We start from the raw sequence: 18,629 nt of genomic DNA on the forward strand, positions 1-18,629 counted from the left end.
GGCCAAGGGAGGGGATACGCTCAGGCAGGGATAGGCAGGAGAGGTAGAGGATCCTGGGAGGGGCCCGGTGAGATCCTTAGGCCAGTCTTCCATGTTCATATGCAGTGTGGACCTGAGAGTTAACCTCCCCCTCCAGTGACCACCCCTACCCCGCACCGTGGTCATCTGGACAATTAGTGGTGAGCCTGGCAGGTAGTTTTATACAGAGATAATATTCCAGTTTTGCAAAGAACAATGATTCTTTTTTTTTTTTTTTTAAATTTAAATTCTAGTTAGTTAACCAGTCAATCTTTGTGTCAGGAGTAGAATCAGTGACTCATCACTGACATATAATACCCAGTGCTTATCACAAGTGCCCTCCTGAAGACCCATCACCCATCTAGCCCATTCCCCTACCTCCCTCCATCAACCCTCAGTTTGTTCTCTGTCATTAAGAGTCTCTTATGGTTTGCTTCCCTCTCTTTTTTCTCCTTCCCATATGTTCATCTGTTTTTTTTTCTTAAATTCCACATATGAGTGAGATCATATGATATTTGTCTTTCTCTGACTGACGTATTTCACTTGGCCTAATACCCTCTAGCTCCATCCATGTCGTTACAAATGGCAAGATTGCCTTCTTTTTCATGGCCGCATAATATTCCATTGTATATAGCGCATCATTTTTGTCCATTCATCCATCGATAGACATTTAGACTCTCCATAGTTTGGCTGTTGTTGATAATGGAAGAGCAATGACTTAAGAAATTAAAAAATTTTCCACATACTCAGAACTTTTAGGATTGACAACTTTCAGCTGTACCAAACAGCAATGGTAACACCAGCCATCACTTTATACACTACATCCACAGAACTTATTTATGTTATAACTGGAAGTTTGTGCTTTTGACCACCTTCACCCAGCTCCCCCACCCCCTGCCCCACAACCAGTCCAATCTCTTTTTCTAGGAGTTTGTTTTTTCTCGAGTCCACCCGTGAGATGATGCAACAATTGTCTCCCTCTGTCAGACTAATTTCATGCAGCACAAAGCCCTCAATGTTCAGGGAATTGTTGGACTAGATCTCACCTCCCTCTTCCCCTGTTTTTTTTTTTGTGCTACTTCACCTCATGGATGTTTGGAGGCCCAGGAATGAGGAGGGGAGCTCTGTTTTACAAATTTAAAATGGCAGCATGAGTTAATTTTAAACATCTTGACCTGAGTTCGTTATTTTGTGCTGTGTTCTCATATGGGAAGGAGTCAATTTGTAGACTAAATGAGAAACTAAGCAAACACCAGATTTGTGTGAGAGAAAAGAGGAGAAGAACTTGTAGGCGGAGAGAAGAGTGAAACTTGCTTGCACATTTTTGTGGTGAACCGATGAGCTGCCTGCTGGTAGAGGAACCCATGTGTGAGTTCTGTCCTTGAAAGGACTACTTGGTATCAAGGAAAATGATTTGGGTTGTTTATAGATTCTCCAGGAAACTTGGAACATTTAGCCAAGGACCACTACTTTCCAAGTGGGGCAGTTTTGCACCCCCACCGCACCCCTGGGGTATTTGGCAACATCTGGAGACATTTGTAGTCCTCAAGACTGGGTGTGTACGTGAGATGCTAGCATTTTGTGGGTGGAGAGCAGGGAGGCTTCTGCACATCGTATGAAGCATAGGACAGCTCTCTATTACGCAGAATCATCCAGCCCATAATGTCAACCACGAGGACCCTGTGGTAGAGCATGGGCTGTCTGTGTGGTGTCCCTAGGTCCTTGCACAGATGTCTTCTCCTCAGTCAGGCCAGGTCCACACCATTTCCCTCAGCAGACTTTCTCGGAAGCTACTGTATATGTTTTAACAAACTGAAAATTTAGAGGTTAGTAGTGAGATTATGAAGAAGGACTGAATATTGAATGTCCTCGGCACCCAACAGACCTCATCAAAATGTTATTTATCATGAATTATGCCAAAACAAATGACCATTGTGTTATTTGCTTTCTGAAAAGCGTTCAGAGGTGTGCATGTATGTTTATATATTGACTGAAAAGAAAATTAACTCTGTTAAGAATTTACAGGCATTTCAATTTTGCAGAATAGTTTATATTGAAACCCAGTGAAACAAAATGAAAGAATAAATCTTTAAAATAATCATGATTTTAAAAAATTAGTGACTTCCATTTGTCTGTCTTCTCTTTTCAGAATGAAGGGAGGATGTTGGTGTGTGTCCAAAGGCAGTGCTCCACTGAGCTTGGGGAAGAGAGAATTTACATTGTTTTCCAGAGAAGATCCTGAAAATTACCACAGAAGGCCTGGCAATGCCTGGAGGGGTGGAGACCATCCTTTTTCTCCTGACTCTGCATTTCTGAAGTCTGGACTCTGTGTCCAGCTCTGTGAGCTCCCCTCGCGGGGTCTAGTCTTGGCAAAGGCAGGAAGCCTGTTTGGTTGGGGGTGACGGGGAAGGTGGGTGGGCCTTGCAGTGCGGGGTCACTGCCAGTTGCCTCCACCCACAGGTGCATACTTTCTCTTTAGGGCGAAGGTGACCTTTCAGGCAGGATCCCCCAACCCGTGCTGGTGGAAAGAGTGGGCAGGCAGGAGGTGAGGGACAACTGAGCCAATCTCTTGATGAAGTCCTCCTCCCACTCCCATTGTGGTATTTGATCTACCTCTGAGCAAGACTGTGAGGAAGGCACTTTACCCAACAAAGCAGCGAAGTTCTGTGTCTAATTCCATAAACTGGAGCTGCCTGTCTCAGCAAACCAGCCTCAGGCACATCATCCAATATTATTGGGTCACATGTGGCTACAGAAATATGGTGTGTGTTTCTTACTTCTCATCACCTCATAGCTCTGGTGACTCTTGAACACTGCCTTTGGAAACGTGGGTCCCTGTGTGTTTTGAGTTTTGGACACACTGCTGTCCTTGGGGATGGTTTGACCTTTAAGAGTTTCTAGACTTCATCAGAGGATTGTTAAGGCTGCTAACCATGTGCACGCTGGTGCCTGGCTTTTTCTTGTCTCATGTGACTAGCCTTCTTCTAAAACTCAGTGTCTTCAGGCATTGGATGTGTATCCTATTGAAGAGGGTTTGAAACAGGAAGAGCAGCTCTCTGTTTGAAATAACCTGTTGGAGGCTTGGTGCCAATTTGTTAACAGGAGGGGCTACAATGTTAGCAACTGTATTGATCATCTGCAGACACAGAATGGCCTACCATGAAGAAACCGAGGATTTGTTTCGTTGGGAAAATTGTTTTGCTGGGAATTTTCCAGGGGAGAGTGTGGTGGTCCTATCACAAGAGATTCTTAGCCCCAGGATCTCAGTTAAACGGGTCGTAGGTGGACGTCAGTATGAGGGGCTGCCGTGGATGGGGACTTGTCCAAGCGTGAGTCTCGGGCTAGATTTGCCCTGGTCTTTTTGTGAACCAGGACTCTGGATAATGTGAATTTGCTTTCTTATTTAACTAGAGGATATGTTTTTTGTAACCTGGTGTCTCATTTTGAGGCCGGTTCCTCAAACTAGCCAAATAGGTGCATTTCCTGTCTTCCTCTTTATTTTTTATGTGTCCAATATAAATCATAGTGTGTGTGTACTTTTTAGAATGTAACGAATAACTTTCACAGGGAAGGATTTAAAACTATTTACAATAAATTATTTTTTGTGCGGGCATGGTCACAGTCACATTGATTTCACGGTGTGGAGTCTGCGGCGTGATGGGGGCTGGCATTTTCTTGCAGGGCATGGTGCTGGAACTGATTTTTCATTTCCTGGAGGGCATTTTCCCCTTCTGAGTAAGACTGAGCTGGAGGGGCTGGAGTGGACTAGGTCCTCCTCTGCTGCAGGGGGAGCAGGGGGCGCTCTCCCACCCCTGTCTTCCCTTCCTCCCCTCTGCTTCTTTCCAGGGCACGTTCCTGGCAGGCCCAAGTGTATGGAGGGCCTGGGCTGGAAGGAAGTGCCAGGACAGTGGGCTTTTCCCTTCTCCTTTGGAAAGCACTAAAACACAACTATCTTGACCCCTTGCAAGTCATATGAAGTCTTTCCATAGGTTTGACTCTGGCTCTGGTGCTGTGGGAAGAGCTGAACTTTGTAACTTTGTGCCTAAAGCCTTTTGAGATGTCTGGAAAAAAAAAAAGGTATTCGTGTCTACACTGTTCTGCTGTAGGAGATGAGTTTACTGGTCGTCATACGTTTTCATGATGAGCATAACGCCTGGTGCATCACGAGGTCTCAGCAGCTTTCTGTGATATCACTGAAGGATTTGAGAAGAGACACTGGTCTTTTCTGGAAGTCCGTTAGATTCAGGCAGAAGGGGTACAGTCAGAATAGTGGCATGTGCCACTTCTGTCATTGCCAGAGAAATTCTGTCCATGCATCCAATTCTTTTCTACTTTTCAATTTAACTTAGCTCTATAGATCATTTTAAGGATGTGTTTTGCAACGAGTCCAGGAAAAATGGTGAAGGGGAGGACAATAATAAGAAAAGAAGGGCTCCCTGGGTGGCTCAGTCGGTTGAGTGGCTGACTTTGGCTCAGGTCATGATCCTAGGGTCCTGGGATCGAGCCCCGCATCGGGTGCTCTGCTCAGCGGGGAGTCTGCTTCTCCCTCTCCCTCTGCCTGCTGCTCTGCATACTTGTACTCTCTCTCTGTCAAATAAATAACATCTTAAAAAAAGAAAAGAAAAGAAAAGCTGCTGGTCTCGTTAGGCAATGAGACTGTGCAGAGCAGATAGGAAACAGCAGGAAAAACCAGCCTGGTGTAAACATGGAGACAGACTGTGGGGGTGTGGATAGTCAGAGAAGAGAGTGGTCAGTGTCCTTTCATTGGAGACGGCCTTGCCTAGGAAGGACGACACAGCTGAGCCTGAAGCCGTGGTGGGGTTGGAATAAATAGATTTGCTTTCCTTTACACTTGTGTCTGATTAGGATAAGATCATGTTCTTTCTTTTCTCATTCATACATTCATTTATTTATTTTTATTTTTAAGTAGGCTCCGTGCCCAATGTGGAGCCCAATGTGGAGCTCAATGTGGAGCTTGATTGCATGACCCTGAGATCAAGGTCTTAGCTGATATCAAGAGTTGGATGCTTAACCGACTGAGCCACTCTTTTCCCTTTTAGCTGTGGGCTCTGCATGGATCCCTGCCCCATTCAGAGTCTCATCAGTACTGAGAAACATGAGAGAAGTCTCTGGATGTCTTCCCTTCCCTGCTCCCACTGTGGTTCCTTGCCTTACAATAGGCTCCTTCACATCATTCCTGCGTCACTGGCAGTGGTGTCCACAAACAGTCCCCTCCTCTCATATTAGTAAACTGAGGTCTGGAGAAGTGAAACGATGAGTCTAGAGTTCCACCGTCTTGGGGAGCAATGTCCAGCCCATTAGGCAAACTCATACCATCAATGGCCTCTGACTTTGGTAGGCACCCTAGGGTGATGTTTAGATCAGGCTTGACTCCATCCCCAAAGAGCACAGGTGGTGAGAGGGGAAGGGGTGAGTTAAGAGATGTCATCATCAGACTGTAGAAGGCTCCCTGGATGATAATGATCACGCAGGGATCCCCCCGAGTGCCTTACAAAAGCGGGAAAGTGGGAAGAACTTACACTGAGCCATTTAACAGATGGCAGTACTGAGGTACGCTCAGATCTGGGGACTTTCCAGGTGCTTTCTGAACACAAGAGGCTGGCTGGAAATAGGACAGAGTCAGATACATGTAAACAGAATCTCCTTTTGTCTGAAGGCTCCTGTGATATCTTGCCCTGTTGTGCCTATGCCCTTCCATTCCATTCCTGAGAATATTCGAAGCACCTGTCCCCCAAGGTTGTCCTAAAAACGTCAGCATTTGAATTTATTTGTTATCATTGGTAGATTGTTCTGACCTAGCTTTGCCCTTTTCTTGTACTTCTCTTCTGTTCTGAATAGGAATTTATGCATAGGCTAAGGGATTATTTATAGATGCTACGATGAAGGTAAAACGGAAACCACAAAGCCTGCCGTTGCCGCATGAAGTGTGCCTCTGTGAACTGTCTGTGTACAGGTGTAAGGAGAGCATGGGGGAGGGGAGTTTCCTGATTGTATCTATGTCCCAAGGGAGCAGTTTAAATCCTCAGCCTCCATTTCTTATCAAGAACCCAGGAATTATGCGGCGCCTGGGTGCCTCAGTGGGTTAAGCCTCTGCCTTCGGCTTGGATCAGGATCTCAGGGTCCTGGGATGGAGCCCCCACATCCGGCTGTCTGCTCAGCAGGGAGCCTGCTCCCTCCCCCCCCCCACCTCCCGCTTGCCTCTCTGCCTACTTGTGATCTCTGTCTGTCAAATAAAAAATAAAAAAATAAATAAAGTCTTTAAAGAAAAAAAAAAAGAACCCAGGAATTCTTCCACGGATGGGTGGCATCCCCCACCACTAGAAATTGTGTAAAATACTGTGTGTGTGAGTGTGTGTGTGAATGTGCATTTTCTGTGAAGAGGGTTACAGGGCTTTCACCAAAATCCTGAAGTGTTTGGAAAACAGGATTAGCATTATATGCAGACAGAGCACTCCCGGAAGGGCTCTCCTGCTCGAAAATCATTCCCTTCCCTCAGCATTCTGGCTTTCATTATAAGAACAAATGTCCCTGGCTAAGCATTTATATTTAATACATTGCAGGAAAGAGGCATATACTATTTGGGACAAGTAATATTTTCACAGGCGAAGACTCAAACTCGTATAACTTATATTCTACTAAAAGTATTTAAACCAGTCAACTCCAGCAAGGATTCAATGTCCAAATGAAAAACTCCAGTTTAAAACCCAGTGGTGCCATTTCTAACCCACTGAAGATCGCTGGATGACCCTGGTCATCACGCCCGTCAACACGTTTTCCTCCACGTGTCACGAAAGTGTTTATTCCTCTTTGCTCCTTGATATCATTTATTCAAGGTCCGCGGTAAAGGAACTACATACACTAGATGCCACCCTCCCGTTTGCCCGTGATAAAGCCTAACCTTCAATTTATATGCTCAAGGTCACAGAGGGAGGAAGGGATAGAGCCAGGATTGGAATCACTCACAGGCTGAGTCTCGTGTCCACACTCTTTCCCCTAAGTGAATTCTGGCCAAGGGTGAAGGTTAGGGTTCCACAGGGTTCCATGGCTGAAAATGGGATGTTGGCAGAGGACAAGATACCCAGATGTGACTGGCTCTTAGCTGAAGACCATCAACTGCCTGAAGTCTCAGCAAACACGTGTGGACTCATCCAACCTCTTGTCACTACATTTCTCCTCGCTGGCATTTAGTGCATTTTGTTTTATTTTATTTATTTTTTTCACACTTCAAAATCTCAGTTTATTCCAGTGTATTTTGTTTATAACAGCCCCTCTCAACTCCCCACTTTCCACTAGAAAAGAGTATTTCTCTTCTTTTTTTTTTAATTTAATTTTTTATTTTTTATAAACATATATTTTTATCCCCAGGGGTACAGGTCTGTGAATCACCAGGTTTACACACTTCACAGCACTCACCAAAGCACATACCCTCCCCAATGTCCATAATCCCACCCTCTTCTCCCAAACCCCCTCCCCCCAGCAACCCTCAGTTTGTTTTGTGAGATTAAGAGTCACTTATGGTTTGTCTCCCTCCCAATCCCATCTTGTTTCATTTATTCTTCTCGTACCCACTTAACAGTTATTTAACATTAGGTGCTTTTGGGGACAAAACAGTAATTAAACACTTAATGTTATCTACTACTTCGTCAACAAACCTCTACTATTTTAACATCCTTAAAATTAAGACAGTTACCACGGGTTAAATAAAACAGGAAGTGGAGAACACAGGTGTAAATAAAGGATAGAAATAGTCTAATTTGCTGATTATTCTTGGTCTCATTCATATCGTTTGTGGTTTAATATTTTCCTGCCAGTTTATTGGTACCAGCTCTTAAGAGTTGCAATACTCAAACACATTTCTGTTATCGTTATCTCCAAGTATCATCGTTTAGGCCTGGGTGCCTAATTTTTTTTTTTTTTCTGAAGAGGGCAAAAAATATATATAGATTTTTGGCTTTGCAGGACCTCCAGTGTGTGTCACAACTACTTAACTCTTCTGTGGCTGAGCAGCCATCATCAGTATGAACATGTATGCAGTGTAAGTGAATAAGACTGGCTGTGTTCCAATAACATTTTATTTATACAAAGAAAGACAGTAGGTCAGATTTAGCCTGTGGGTCACAGTTTGCTGACCCCTGTTTTAGGGGATAGATGGAATTCTAGGAACAATGAAGAAAACATTAGGAAAAATAATCAGAACATATGGAGAAAGGCTCATTTGAGAAGGGGTATGGTGTGGAGGTGTGGGGGTGTTACTTTCCCCATGTGGACATTTTTCCCCCCAATTTTATACATGACATGTTAGTTCATCCAGACATACACCATACAGTTGAGTAGAGCCTCTTCTATGTAGTATGTTGGAAGAGTGCTGAATTGGAAGCCAGGAAATCAGGCTCTGAATAACATTCTGTCAATAACTTGCAATGTACATTGTGCTACTTCTCTCTGAGCAAAAAGGATAGTGGATTAGAGTGTCTCCACAGGTCTTTCTACTCTACCATCCTCTAATGCTATGATTTTCTTGTTAAGATTTCTAGAGAGAAATACAAAGTTAAAAAATATAGATTAAAATTATATGAAAAATTATATAAAAACCTGATGTAGAACTTACTGATTCCACTCACATAACCAACAAAGCCACGAGGGTCAACGAGTCAAAGAACATGATGCAAAGGACATGGAAAAGTGGCACCGGGTGAGAGGAACACATAGGTGCCCACCTGGAAGGCTCAGAGTGAGGGGTTGGGCCTTTGAACATGGTGGAACCAGTGGACCCCTCTCTTGGCACACTTAGTATAATAGATAAAGCTTCCTTGTGATTCTAGGAGACAATCATGTGGACATTTTATGGAGAAGGGTCTGCCTTTGTGATGTTCAAAGTTGTAGAGCACCAAGAATCCCCCCCCCCCCCCCCCACTGCCCCTCCCCCCATCTGCCACTGAGCAAAGCAGCCCATTTCCAAAGCCATTTGGAATCAAAGATGGCCACTCTGTTCTCAAAGAGTGGTGTTCAGGGTAGATGATTGGTCTTTGGATGATGAATATTGAGCTGGATCTAAGAGGTCCTGTGGTTGGCAAATCAGATTCTGCAGAGACCCCTGTAGCAAAGGCTGTTGTGTGTGTGGAGTGGGGGTAAGCCTGAAAGACTCTAGACCCTACACCTGCCTCAACCAGAGCCCTGCACCCCCGGTTTTTATTTATTGCTATTAGACAAGTGCTGGTCCAACTATTTCATTATAAATAGGAAACCTGAGCCTTCGAAGGTAGCAGAGGTAGATGTGGCTGTTGCAGGGCATGGAAGGAGATTCTACTAGGTAAGTTCATATTCATCTTCTGGGGAAGACAAATTGCTTGGAGAGGAATGCACCCGGAGAAGTGCATACGAAGTCTCAGTTTCTCTCAAGTAATTCCTGGGTTTCTCGGTCTTAGGAGAAACATTTTCATAGCACCTCTCGGCAGAGATCCCTGATGGCTTTCTCCCAAGGACGCTGTGACTAATGAGGGTGTAGCAGAGATCCTCCGAGGAGTTCTGGTCAGCATTGTCCTGCTGGTCAAAGAAGAACCTGATCAAGTGTGGGCCTCGTGCCGTTCTCTTTATATGCTCCAGGCTCAACACAGACCCAACCCTGGCCAAAGTTTGTCTTCCATGACCATCTCTGCTCCACCCCCTGGCTGTTTTTCCTAAATGACTGCCCCTAACCCAACCTCTAGCCCAGACATCCAGAGAGCTCATGCTGTCCAGAGTATTCAGCCTACCCAGACATGTCCTCTCTGGTCCATGTTCCAGAGTGACCCCTGACTATCCCCAGTCATACATATAATTCCCAAGTCTCAGGTCCTGAGGGCAGCCCATTCTTATATAAAAGAATAATCTGAGGCCACCTTCAGATGACTTCTTATGATATTTAACACTTATTCTAGAGATTTTGGCATTATTCAAAAAGGAAGCCCTCAAGAGAAGCTCCCAGGCAATGGAATCTCAGAAGGTAAAAAGCAAAGAAGCAAAGTCCAAGAGGGAGTCTGGATCTGGAACTGGGACTTGGTTTTTGAATCATGTCCCTGACTTCTTGTCAGCTGTCTGACTTGGGGGAGAATATCACTTAATCTTTCGATTTTCTCATTTGTACTACAGGAGAAATAATAGTTCCAGTCTGACAGGGTTGCTGTAACAGTGACATTAGCCACTACAGGCAAAGCTCCCAGCACACTGCCTAGCATCAACAAAAGATTCCATATATATTAGCTCCTTTCAGTAAGATGTACAACAGAGGTGGCTGATGCCACTGCCACCAGGCCCCATACAGGGCCCTGGGCTAACAAGCACTGGCATCTAAGGTCCTTCTTTCATATCGAGGTTTGAAGGAGTCTTGGAGCCCAACTTCTGCCATCTGGGGTATCTGCCTTGCCACCGGCATCTCAGAAAAAGGCTCAGAGATGTTTCCATTACCTGCATGGGAGCAGATGACATTCTTTCATCTGGAGAAAGAAAATACAATCAATTTCAGGTCATGGGGAGATTTGAGGAGAGAGGGTGGAGAGTGGGGGGGAGGGTTGGACTCTAAAATAGGAGCAGTCGGAGACCCAAACAGCAGGGGAGCAGGTTATCATGACCTGCGACACATCCTTGGGGAGTGACAGGACCATCTAAAGAAACAGCAGAGCTGTGCGGGCTGAGAGTCTGAGTGGAGGGAGACCCATTTGGTGGGGCTTTGGAAGAGAAACCACACTTCCCTCCATCCCCTCACCCCGCCCTCCCTCCTGAAAAATTCATTGCACATCTACCCTGTACCAGGCACTGTGGAGACAAAGAAAAATCAGAAACAGTTCTCCTCGAGGGGCTCACAGGCTAGCATAAGCAGTACACAAGGACCTCAAGGATCCATAGTGCAAAAGAGGACTGTCTGTCTACTGCAGGCGACAGGGGATGGTAGGCGTGCGGGGCCAGTGCTCAGGAAAAGCTCAAGGGAACAAAATTCTTAAATTGAGCAATCCCATTCCTGAACTTGCTAGCAGAGACACACAAAAGCAGGCCAGTTTTTCAAAAGCCAGTTTATTTAAAAGCAACTGGCTCTAGTCTCTCAGCAAAGACACAAACGGACACACTCGCTAAACCCTCGCAAACACACCAACTCAATACACCAACGTAAGCTTTCATATGGAAGTCCCAGGATGCCCTCCCACACAGGAGGTGGGTGTGCTCCTGCAGGCCCTCTAGTTTATTATATTACGGGTTTACCTTCCCCAAGGACTGACATCCCAGATTCTCACATCTCCATAAATTCCCATGGCCATCTACGACGTCCCTGAGTATCACTATAAGGAACGTCTGTGAGATTTACCATTAGATGTCTTTCTTCCTTCTCTTTCTTCCTTCTTCTTCTTCCTCCCTCCCTCCCTCTCTCCCTCTTCTTCCTTCCTTCCTTCCTTTCTTTCTTTCTTTCTTTCTCTCTCTATCTCTCTCTCTCTCTCTCTTTCTTTCAGAGATAGTAGTACAAGCTGGAGAGAGAGGCAGAGGGAGAGGGAGAAGCAGACTCCGCACTGGGCAGCCCATGTGGAGCTCCATCCCAGGACTCTGGGATCATGACCTGAGCTGAAGGAAAACACTTAACATACTGAGCCAGCCAGGCGTCCCTAAAGGTTTTGTTTCAACCATGTTTTGCTCTGATGGAGATTGGGGTTTCCTGGGATCCACGATTCCCGGAGGAGATGTTAGGGGTGGGAGGGTTGGATTATTCCCTCACACACTTGACAGAGCTAGTTTGCAAGACTCAGAGTGAATGAATTAGGCTCTGCTCTTTAGACCCAGGAAGGCAGAGGCAAAACTCCACCCCTTTTCTTTACAAACACAGTGGGCTGTCCTCGCCTATACTTCCTTTCTCTCTTTCTTACATGTGTTGCTATTCAGCACCCTCTCCTTCTCGAAGTCCTTCCTAGCTGCAGTACTCTTCTGTCTCCAGAGACCACCGCCTCACCTCCTAAGTGATCTTCCAGCATCCACTCTTGCCACGCACTTCTCTACACAGCAACCCACGCTGCATCTTTTCATGCAAAGGACGTCATACTGGCCCCTAGTTTAAAGGCCCTCAATACTTCTGCAGTTTTCAAGACAAAAACCCCAATCTTAAGCTTGCCCACAAGAGCCTGCCCCTCCCGGTTGCTCTCTGCGCCCCTCCACCTTTCCAGTTATTGTTTCCAGTTCACTCCTCTGGCCTCCAGACGTTAGGGAGGGACACAGAGATCAGTAGCCAGTTCCTGCTTTGATGAGCTCACAGTCCCGTGGAGAGAGAGAAAAGCAACTGGATGAGTGACACAGATTCATGTGTAAGTATGACACTGGAAGGATGCCCAAGGAGCTTGCAAAGCCCAGAGAAGGGACAGTGTGGAAATGTAAGTCTGTCCAAAGTAGAAAAGATGAGAAAGCAATGACTTACTCTCCTCTGAGGAATCTGGCTTTGCTTTACAAATATGTTCTTTTTTCCTGAAAAAAGAAAAGGAAGGAAAATTGGTGGTTTCAATATTCTGAAACTCTCCGAGAAAATGACACTGAACTCTAAAACCTTATCTTTAAGTCTTTCATTTGTTAAAGTTATACCTCCTTTAGCATCATGGAAAACGAAGATGGATAAAAGGAAATATGAAAGATAAGACCGGTAGAAATCTCCACCTGCGTGCGTGCGTGTGTGTGTGTGTGTGTGTGTGTGTGTGTCCCCTCCCTTCTCCCCTTTCTGGGCTGAGGTAGAATTGATTTATAAATGGAGAACCAATGGTGACATCATTGGTAACTATTTGGGGGGATTTTTTTCTAACAAAATATCAATTTCTTTTATATCATGTGACATAAGGAGTCAAGGTTATTTCCAATTCTAACCCCAAGCCCCCTCTCTGATCTCCAAGCAAGCAAGCAAGCAAGCAAACACAGCCCATGTGAGCACAGGGGTAACTATTCTGTAGAAATGAGTCCTCCAGAGGAACACAGTCTGGATATAAAGGAAGCTCATTATCACCTCAGGAGACAATGTCATGTGCACCAAGCAGCATGACCATAGGTCTCACTTGGCTTAGGGAGTCTAGTTAATGTCCTTACCAGTCACTTCGGGACCCTGAACTATTTTTAGCATGTCTTTCACTCTCAACGCTTTCCCACTGTGGTGGATGACTTGAATGATGACCCAGGCTGTGAGTTCTCTGTGCAAGGGACAGAACTGTGCGCTTCCATACATGGAGTCTGGCCCTTGCCCTGTGAGGAAGCGGTCCCTTCTCTCCACTGGAGCCAATTTCATCCTTGCTTCTGAGGCTTTCCAGTTCAAGGACCACCATCAAGACTATTGTTCCTGTTTCTCACCAGGCTCCAATTATCACTTCCCTGACTGACTCTCAGATGAGCGTCTGGGGAGTCACAGGCTTCCCCTGTGGCCACAGACAGTGGGCAGTTACAGGTGATTTACAGTAAATACCACATTGAAACCACACTTAGGGAAATAACTCTTGAAAACGATTCTCACTCACCATGGAAGGCAGAAACACCCTTGGGCAACACAGCCGCAGCATCTGAAATAACCGAGAGATGACACAAATCATGCTGGTTTCTACAGCTTGAGTAGGGGGACTCCCTTCCTTTTGCCGGTTCTGTGAAAAACCTTTTTTCCTCCCCACAACCCCAAAGACAGCATTTATTCTAGAGGACTTGGACACATCTATCATGCTACAATGACTCCTTCCTCGTGGGACATTAACTGCCCCTTAGGAAATGTGAAGACGTTGCTTATCAACTCCTAATGGGGGAAGGAACTTTCTGTTCTAGTGTAGGATGGAATTCATTTGTTCACATCCTACACTAGAGCTTCATAAAGTTGGGGACCCTATAGACTTATCTTGTTCAACTCCGGCAAAGATCACCAGCTTGTGCCAGAGTGTCTGGTAAATCTATTTTCAATAAATCCTTGATAAATGAACAAGTAGCTGAGGACAGAGCAACTCTAACTGACTCAGGTCATCATATCTGCCTCTTTGACCTAAGGGGCAGGTCAATTAACAGGACTTGGGATCTCTTTTGTGGCAGGCAGAAAAGGTCCGATCTTTCTGCGGTCAGGCATTCAATCTGAGGTCTATCATACCAGGCATCTTTCTGAACTTGAGTCATAGTTGAATGTGAAAGCCTTCCATGTCCCTATAACACTATGTAAAAGCATCTGTGAAAATACCACCCAGAAATATCCCTCCCAGTGAGCTTCCCAGGGAGTTCCCTTGCAAAGAGCTCTGAAGGAGAGGTCATAGGCCCTGGCATGGTGGAGTGTTCTGATAGCTGCAGGGGCTCCCTGTACTCCCAGAGTTTGAGGACTGAAAGGCATGGCTCCTCTTTGTGCTACTTTAGATAGAAACTGTAGTTTCTATCTCCTGTTTCTGTGGCTAAAGAAACACAAGGAAACCACTGAACCTCATTAGTGCTGGATTCTCTGAGGAGAGTCAGGTGATGAAAACAGCCAATTTTGAATTACTGATTGGACCAGGATCTCTGGAAAACTTGAGCCACAGTTTCTTTGTCATAAAATAAGGATGCTTACATGGCTTACCCACATTGTAAGGGTCACGTAAAGTTAAATTCAGGCAAAAACTGTTTTTAAGCTGGCTATTTGTTCCATGCAATTTTTTTGCCCCGTATTCTTGCATTTCAACTCGGATGTTTTGGTTTGGGGTGCATTCTGCGGGATACCAGATGCATCTCTATGATAGCAATTCCAGGTTCTCTTAATGCAAAGCTTCCCTGGCCCTGTAGTCCACCCAGTCTCTCCCTTGTTATAAGGCCCATGACCGCTCTGGTCTCTTTCATCATTTGCATTGTATGCGTTCATACATGTCTAGGGATGTCCCCCAAATATATGATCCTTCGCTTGCCCTGAAGACATGTACCGTGTTGGGGGATCTCTGTCTCCCCAACTCCTAACACAAACTTTGGCTCAGTGGTTGCTTTTTAATTTAATTGATATTCTTTCAAGAGCTTCTCCTGAAACCATGGGAAAAAGGAAAATAATTCTATAGGCCACAGAACACCCAGCTTTGCCACTCTTGAAAATTCTTGGACCGTAAGACCCTAGTTCCATAGTCTACTGATTCCCTGGCACTCAAAGGGACTAGTCAGAAAGTCTTGGTTTAACAGCATCAGGGTAATTGCAAGAGTCTCTTTCCATAAACCTTTCAATGATCATGATGATGTGGGAGATGTGGTCACCTCAGAAATAGAAACATAGAGTTTAAAAAGGAACGGTCAGGATGGAGCTGGAGCGCAAAGATACTTGAACTAAATGAACAGAGATAGTAGGAACTAGCAGCCTTATTTCTGGTTGCTGGGGGTTACACTAGGCTCCTAGCAAAATGGCACCTCTCCTGTCCAAGGTTCAAAGTGTTTTTGTCTTTTGTCTTGTCTTCACATTTACTGTAATTTACAACTGCTGCTAGGCAAAGCAGCATGTTCCATTGTGGTGTATGTGAAGTCTAGGACCTGACAGACTTTACTCTTAATAGGCAAAGGCCGGGAGAAGTTTTGTTGGAAATGTTCTCACCTGGGTGTCCTCTCTCTGAAGCTTTGGTTTTTTGGAGCCCAGGGTATTTCTTGAGTGTTCTGCTGCCTCCTAAAATCCAACATAATCAGGAATGAGCTAAGTTCTTCCTTTTCGGGCTTCCTCCCTCAGTTCCCAATTTTTCCAACTTTTTGTCATTTCTTCCATTTGTGTGTCACCTCAGCTTCCACCTGTTCCTCTCAGATCTGTTCGCATCTTCTCTTTAATAAACATGGCAACCTTTTATCTGATGGTTCCTCCATTGCCATGGCAACAGCCCACCAACATTCTCCGACAACCTCCACACACAACTGGTCCTAAATCATTTGTTCCCACATGGCTGGGATTGCTCATGATGACCACGAGACTATCAGTGAATGGAGAGGCCTAGCCACTGGTGCAATCTTTGGGATGGTGCACAGGGATGGGGAAGGGTACTGCCTGTCTCGTGTAAGTCATCATTTTTCACAGCACTAAGACAAAGAACATGGGATAAGAGGAGAAGAAAGGACTAGATAAAGAAAATAAATCTGTTCCTTGCTCAGGTTGGGTTTCTGATAACCATTTTTCTCACTTGTGGGGATTTGAGAATACAGAGAAAAAGAAACTAAACATTAAATATTACTGGGGCACCTGGGTGACTCAGTCCGTTGGGTGTCTGCCTTTGGCTCAGGTCATGATCCCAGGGTCCTGGGATCGAGCCCTGCATCAGGCTCCCTGCTCCCCTGGAAAGCCTGCTTCTCCCTCTCCCTCTCCCACTCCCCCTGCTTGTGTTCCCTCTCTTGCTGTGTCTCTCTCTAATAAATAAAATCTTTTAAAAAATAAGGAAAATGTATCTAATGTTGCCAATAGTTATAGCTGTGATTTACCATTTTATTTATACTTTATGTATTTTTCAATGTTTCTACAGCTAACATGTATTGATGTCCTAATCCTTCACCTGCACACCAAAATTCTAAAAAAGAAAAAAAAAATCCTACAAATGTCATAAAAATTATGACTTTCTCAGTCACATTATACCTGTATTTTGTTTAATTTTCCTTTTCAAGACAGTGATTTCTGCACATTTCCAATCATTCATCAAACTCTTTTTTGAGTGCCTACTGTTTGTTAGAAATAATGCCAGGAAACAGGAATTCAAAGATGACTAAGAAACAGTCTCTACGTTTAAGGAAGTCACACATAGATATGAGAATAAGGATTTATAAGCTGATGACATGCCCTAGCTGCAGATGGCTCAAGGCCTGTGAGGAACCAGGGAGGAGTTTTAGGAAACACTGGGTTTCAGGGAGGGGCAGGACACATCCCATGGGCTCACCAAGCCTCCTTTTGGCAGGTGGCATTTTGAGTGCTTTGTCTTTGCTCCCAGTGGCAGGAACTCAGCCTTGGAATGCCGAATGTAATCCTTAAAAGTCTTTCCCTCTCCCTGTCCCATTGAGTTCATCCTCTCTAGACCAGCTCACCAGGGATTCTCTTGTTTTGGATGGTACTAATTTTTATAATGACTGCTTTGATGTTAATGAAGATGATGGTTCCCCAGAACGATAGCTTATTATTATTGAACCTTACTGCAAGGCACTGTGCTAGCATCACACACACTAGAAACTGCCAAGATAGGCATTGTATTAGCATGTCCTCTTAAAATTTGGAAACTGAGTTCTAGAAAAAGTCAAATTCTTGACCGATTTTAATGAACTTTGCTTACCCTTCGCAGGGAATGTATACAGGAAGAGGCCTCACTGTGGGCAGAAGCTTGTTATTTATTTTGAACTAAAATAGTAATTAAAGGAGTAGTGATGTCTTTCGGCTCCCTACAGGCATTCGGAACTCAGGAGACCTCCCTGCACTCAGCCCCAGGGCCCCGCCAGCCCCTGAAAGTGTTCCTTTCTGAAGTCAGAGTTTACTGGATGGACCTCCCTTGAGAAAGTCCTTCTGCCTTTTAGGAGTTCTCCACCAGCGGCTGGCTCACTCTGATTCTGGGGAGAAGGCCCGTTCTATAAGGAGTTGAACTTAGTGTATGGCCATCAGTAGGAACGTAATTTTTTTCAGTTCTTTACCCAGTTGTCTCCCCTCACCCAAGGACTTCTTTTTCTCTTTCTGGCTGCAATGCTCTGTCCCATCTCCCCTGCCTGCCTCTGGAGAGTCGGGACTCACCTGTTTTCCCCCAGCGGAGCGTTCCCCATTCTCTCCGTTCTCCCGGGTGACTTCCCCTCAGCCAGCCTGGTGCTCTAATGGGGTCAGCTCTTGACTTACCGCGTGTTGCTCTGGCCACTGGTGCTGAGAGCTGAAAGAAGCACAGTACCTCCCTGCAGCAGGAGGAGGACCCCAGGGGGAGGAGAGTCAGAGGTGCAGGCAAGCACTCACGCGTGCACAACTTCCTAAAATGTCAGAGCCCCTAAAGGGGAACAATTGTTGCGGCCCCGAGATATGCCTCTTCGGCATATTGATTATTTTAAGTTGGCTTCTTTAAAAAAACTTCAGATATAAAACAAGGTCTGAAAATCAAATAGAAATTACCTTGCTTTAAGAGACTTTTTCGTTGACAAGGGAAATCTCCACGTGTAAGGCTATCAGGAAGAGGGAACTCTAAGTCTCCAGAAAAGGTTGTAAGACAGAAGGCAATTAAATTGGCCTAATAGCATGACCCTTGTTTACTCTGCTTTTTCCTCCCACAACAGACCCTCCAGCCCCAACATCTTTTGTCTTTAACTGAAGATGATATTTATTTATTTTTATCAACTAACATTCGTTTTTATTAGTACTTATTTCTTTCATACATACACAAATTGCTCATGTTTTTACCTCTTGCAATAGAATACAAATGTTCATAAGAGAACATCCTGTTCTAACTTAACAAAATTTGAAACCACTATCTGTGTCCTCTCCTGGTATTTCCCAGTTTGTGGGTTTTTTTTTTTTTTAATTTTTTAAAATTTATTTTCAGCCTAACAGTACTCATTGTTTTTGCACCACACCAGTGCTCCATGCAATCCGTGCCCTCCCTAATACCCACCACCTGGTACCCCAACCTCCCCCACCC

At 44.9% G+C, this 18,629-nt stretch overlaps 2 protein-coding genes across 2 annotated transcripts in view; one reads left to right on the plus strand and one right to left on the minus strand.

Moving 5' to 3' along the window:
- The window catches only part of CUNH3orf52 (chromosome unknown C3orf52 homolog), a 28,094-nt gene extending 24,463 nt beyond the window's left edge, over nucleotides 1–3,631 (plus strand). Inside the window, exon 6 of the mRNA XM_045088364.1 lies at nucleotides 2,168–3,631. Coding sequence (XP_044944299.1) covers nucleotides 2,168–2,172 — 5 coding nt within the window. The 3' untranslated portion in view covers nucleotides 2,173–3,631. The remainder of the gene's footprint in view (nucleotides 1–2,167) is intronic.
- A 4,462-nt stretch (nucleotides 3,632–8,093) lies between these two features.
- On the minus strand, nucleotides 8,094–18,056 carry GCSAM (germinal center associated signaling and motility). Its single transcript, XM_013060866.2, is given in 7 exon segments — nucleotides 8,094–9,351; nucleotides 9,353–9,579; nucleotides 10,483–10,511; nucleotides 12,467–12,513; nucleotides 13,542–13,583; nucleotides 15,593–15,661; nucleotides 17,744–18,056. Coding segments are annotated over 7 exon segments (525 nt in total). The 5' UTR covers nucleotides 17,773–18,056; the 3' UTR covers nucleotides 8,094–9,269.
- Nucleotides 18,057–18,629: the final 573 nt, after the last annotated feature.

Source organism: Mustela putorius, unplaced genomic scaffold, assembly GCF_011764305.1.
Source record: "Mustela putorius furo isolate JIRA1106 unplaced genomic scaffold, ASM1176430v1.1 tig00003834_pilon_pilon_pilon, whole genome shotgun sequence".
Taxonomy (NCBI): Eukaryota; Metazoa; Chordata; class Mammalia; order Carnivora; family Mustelidae; genus Mustela; species Mustela putorius.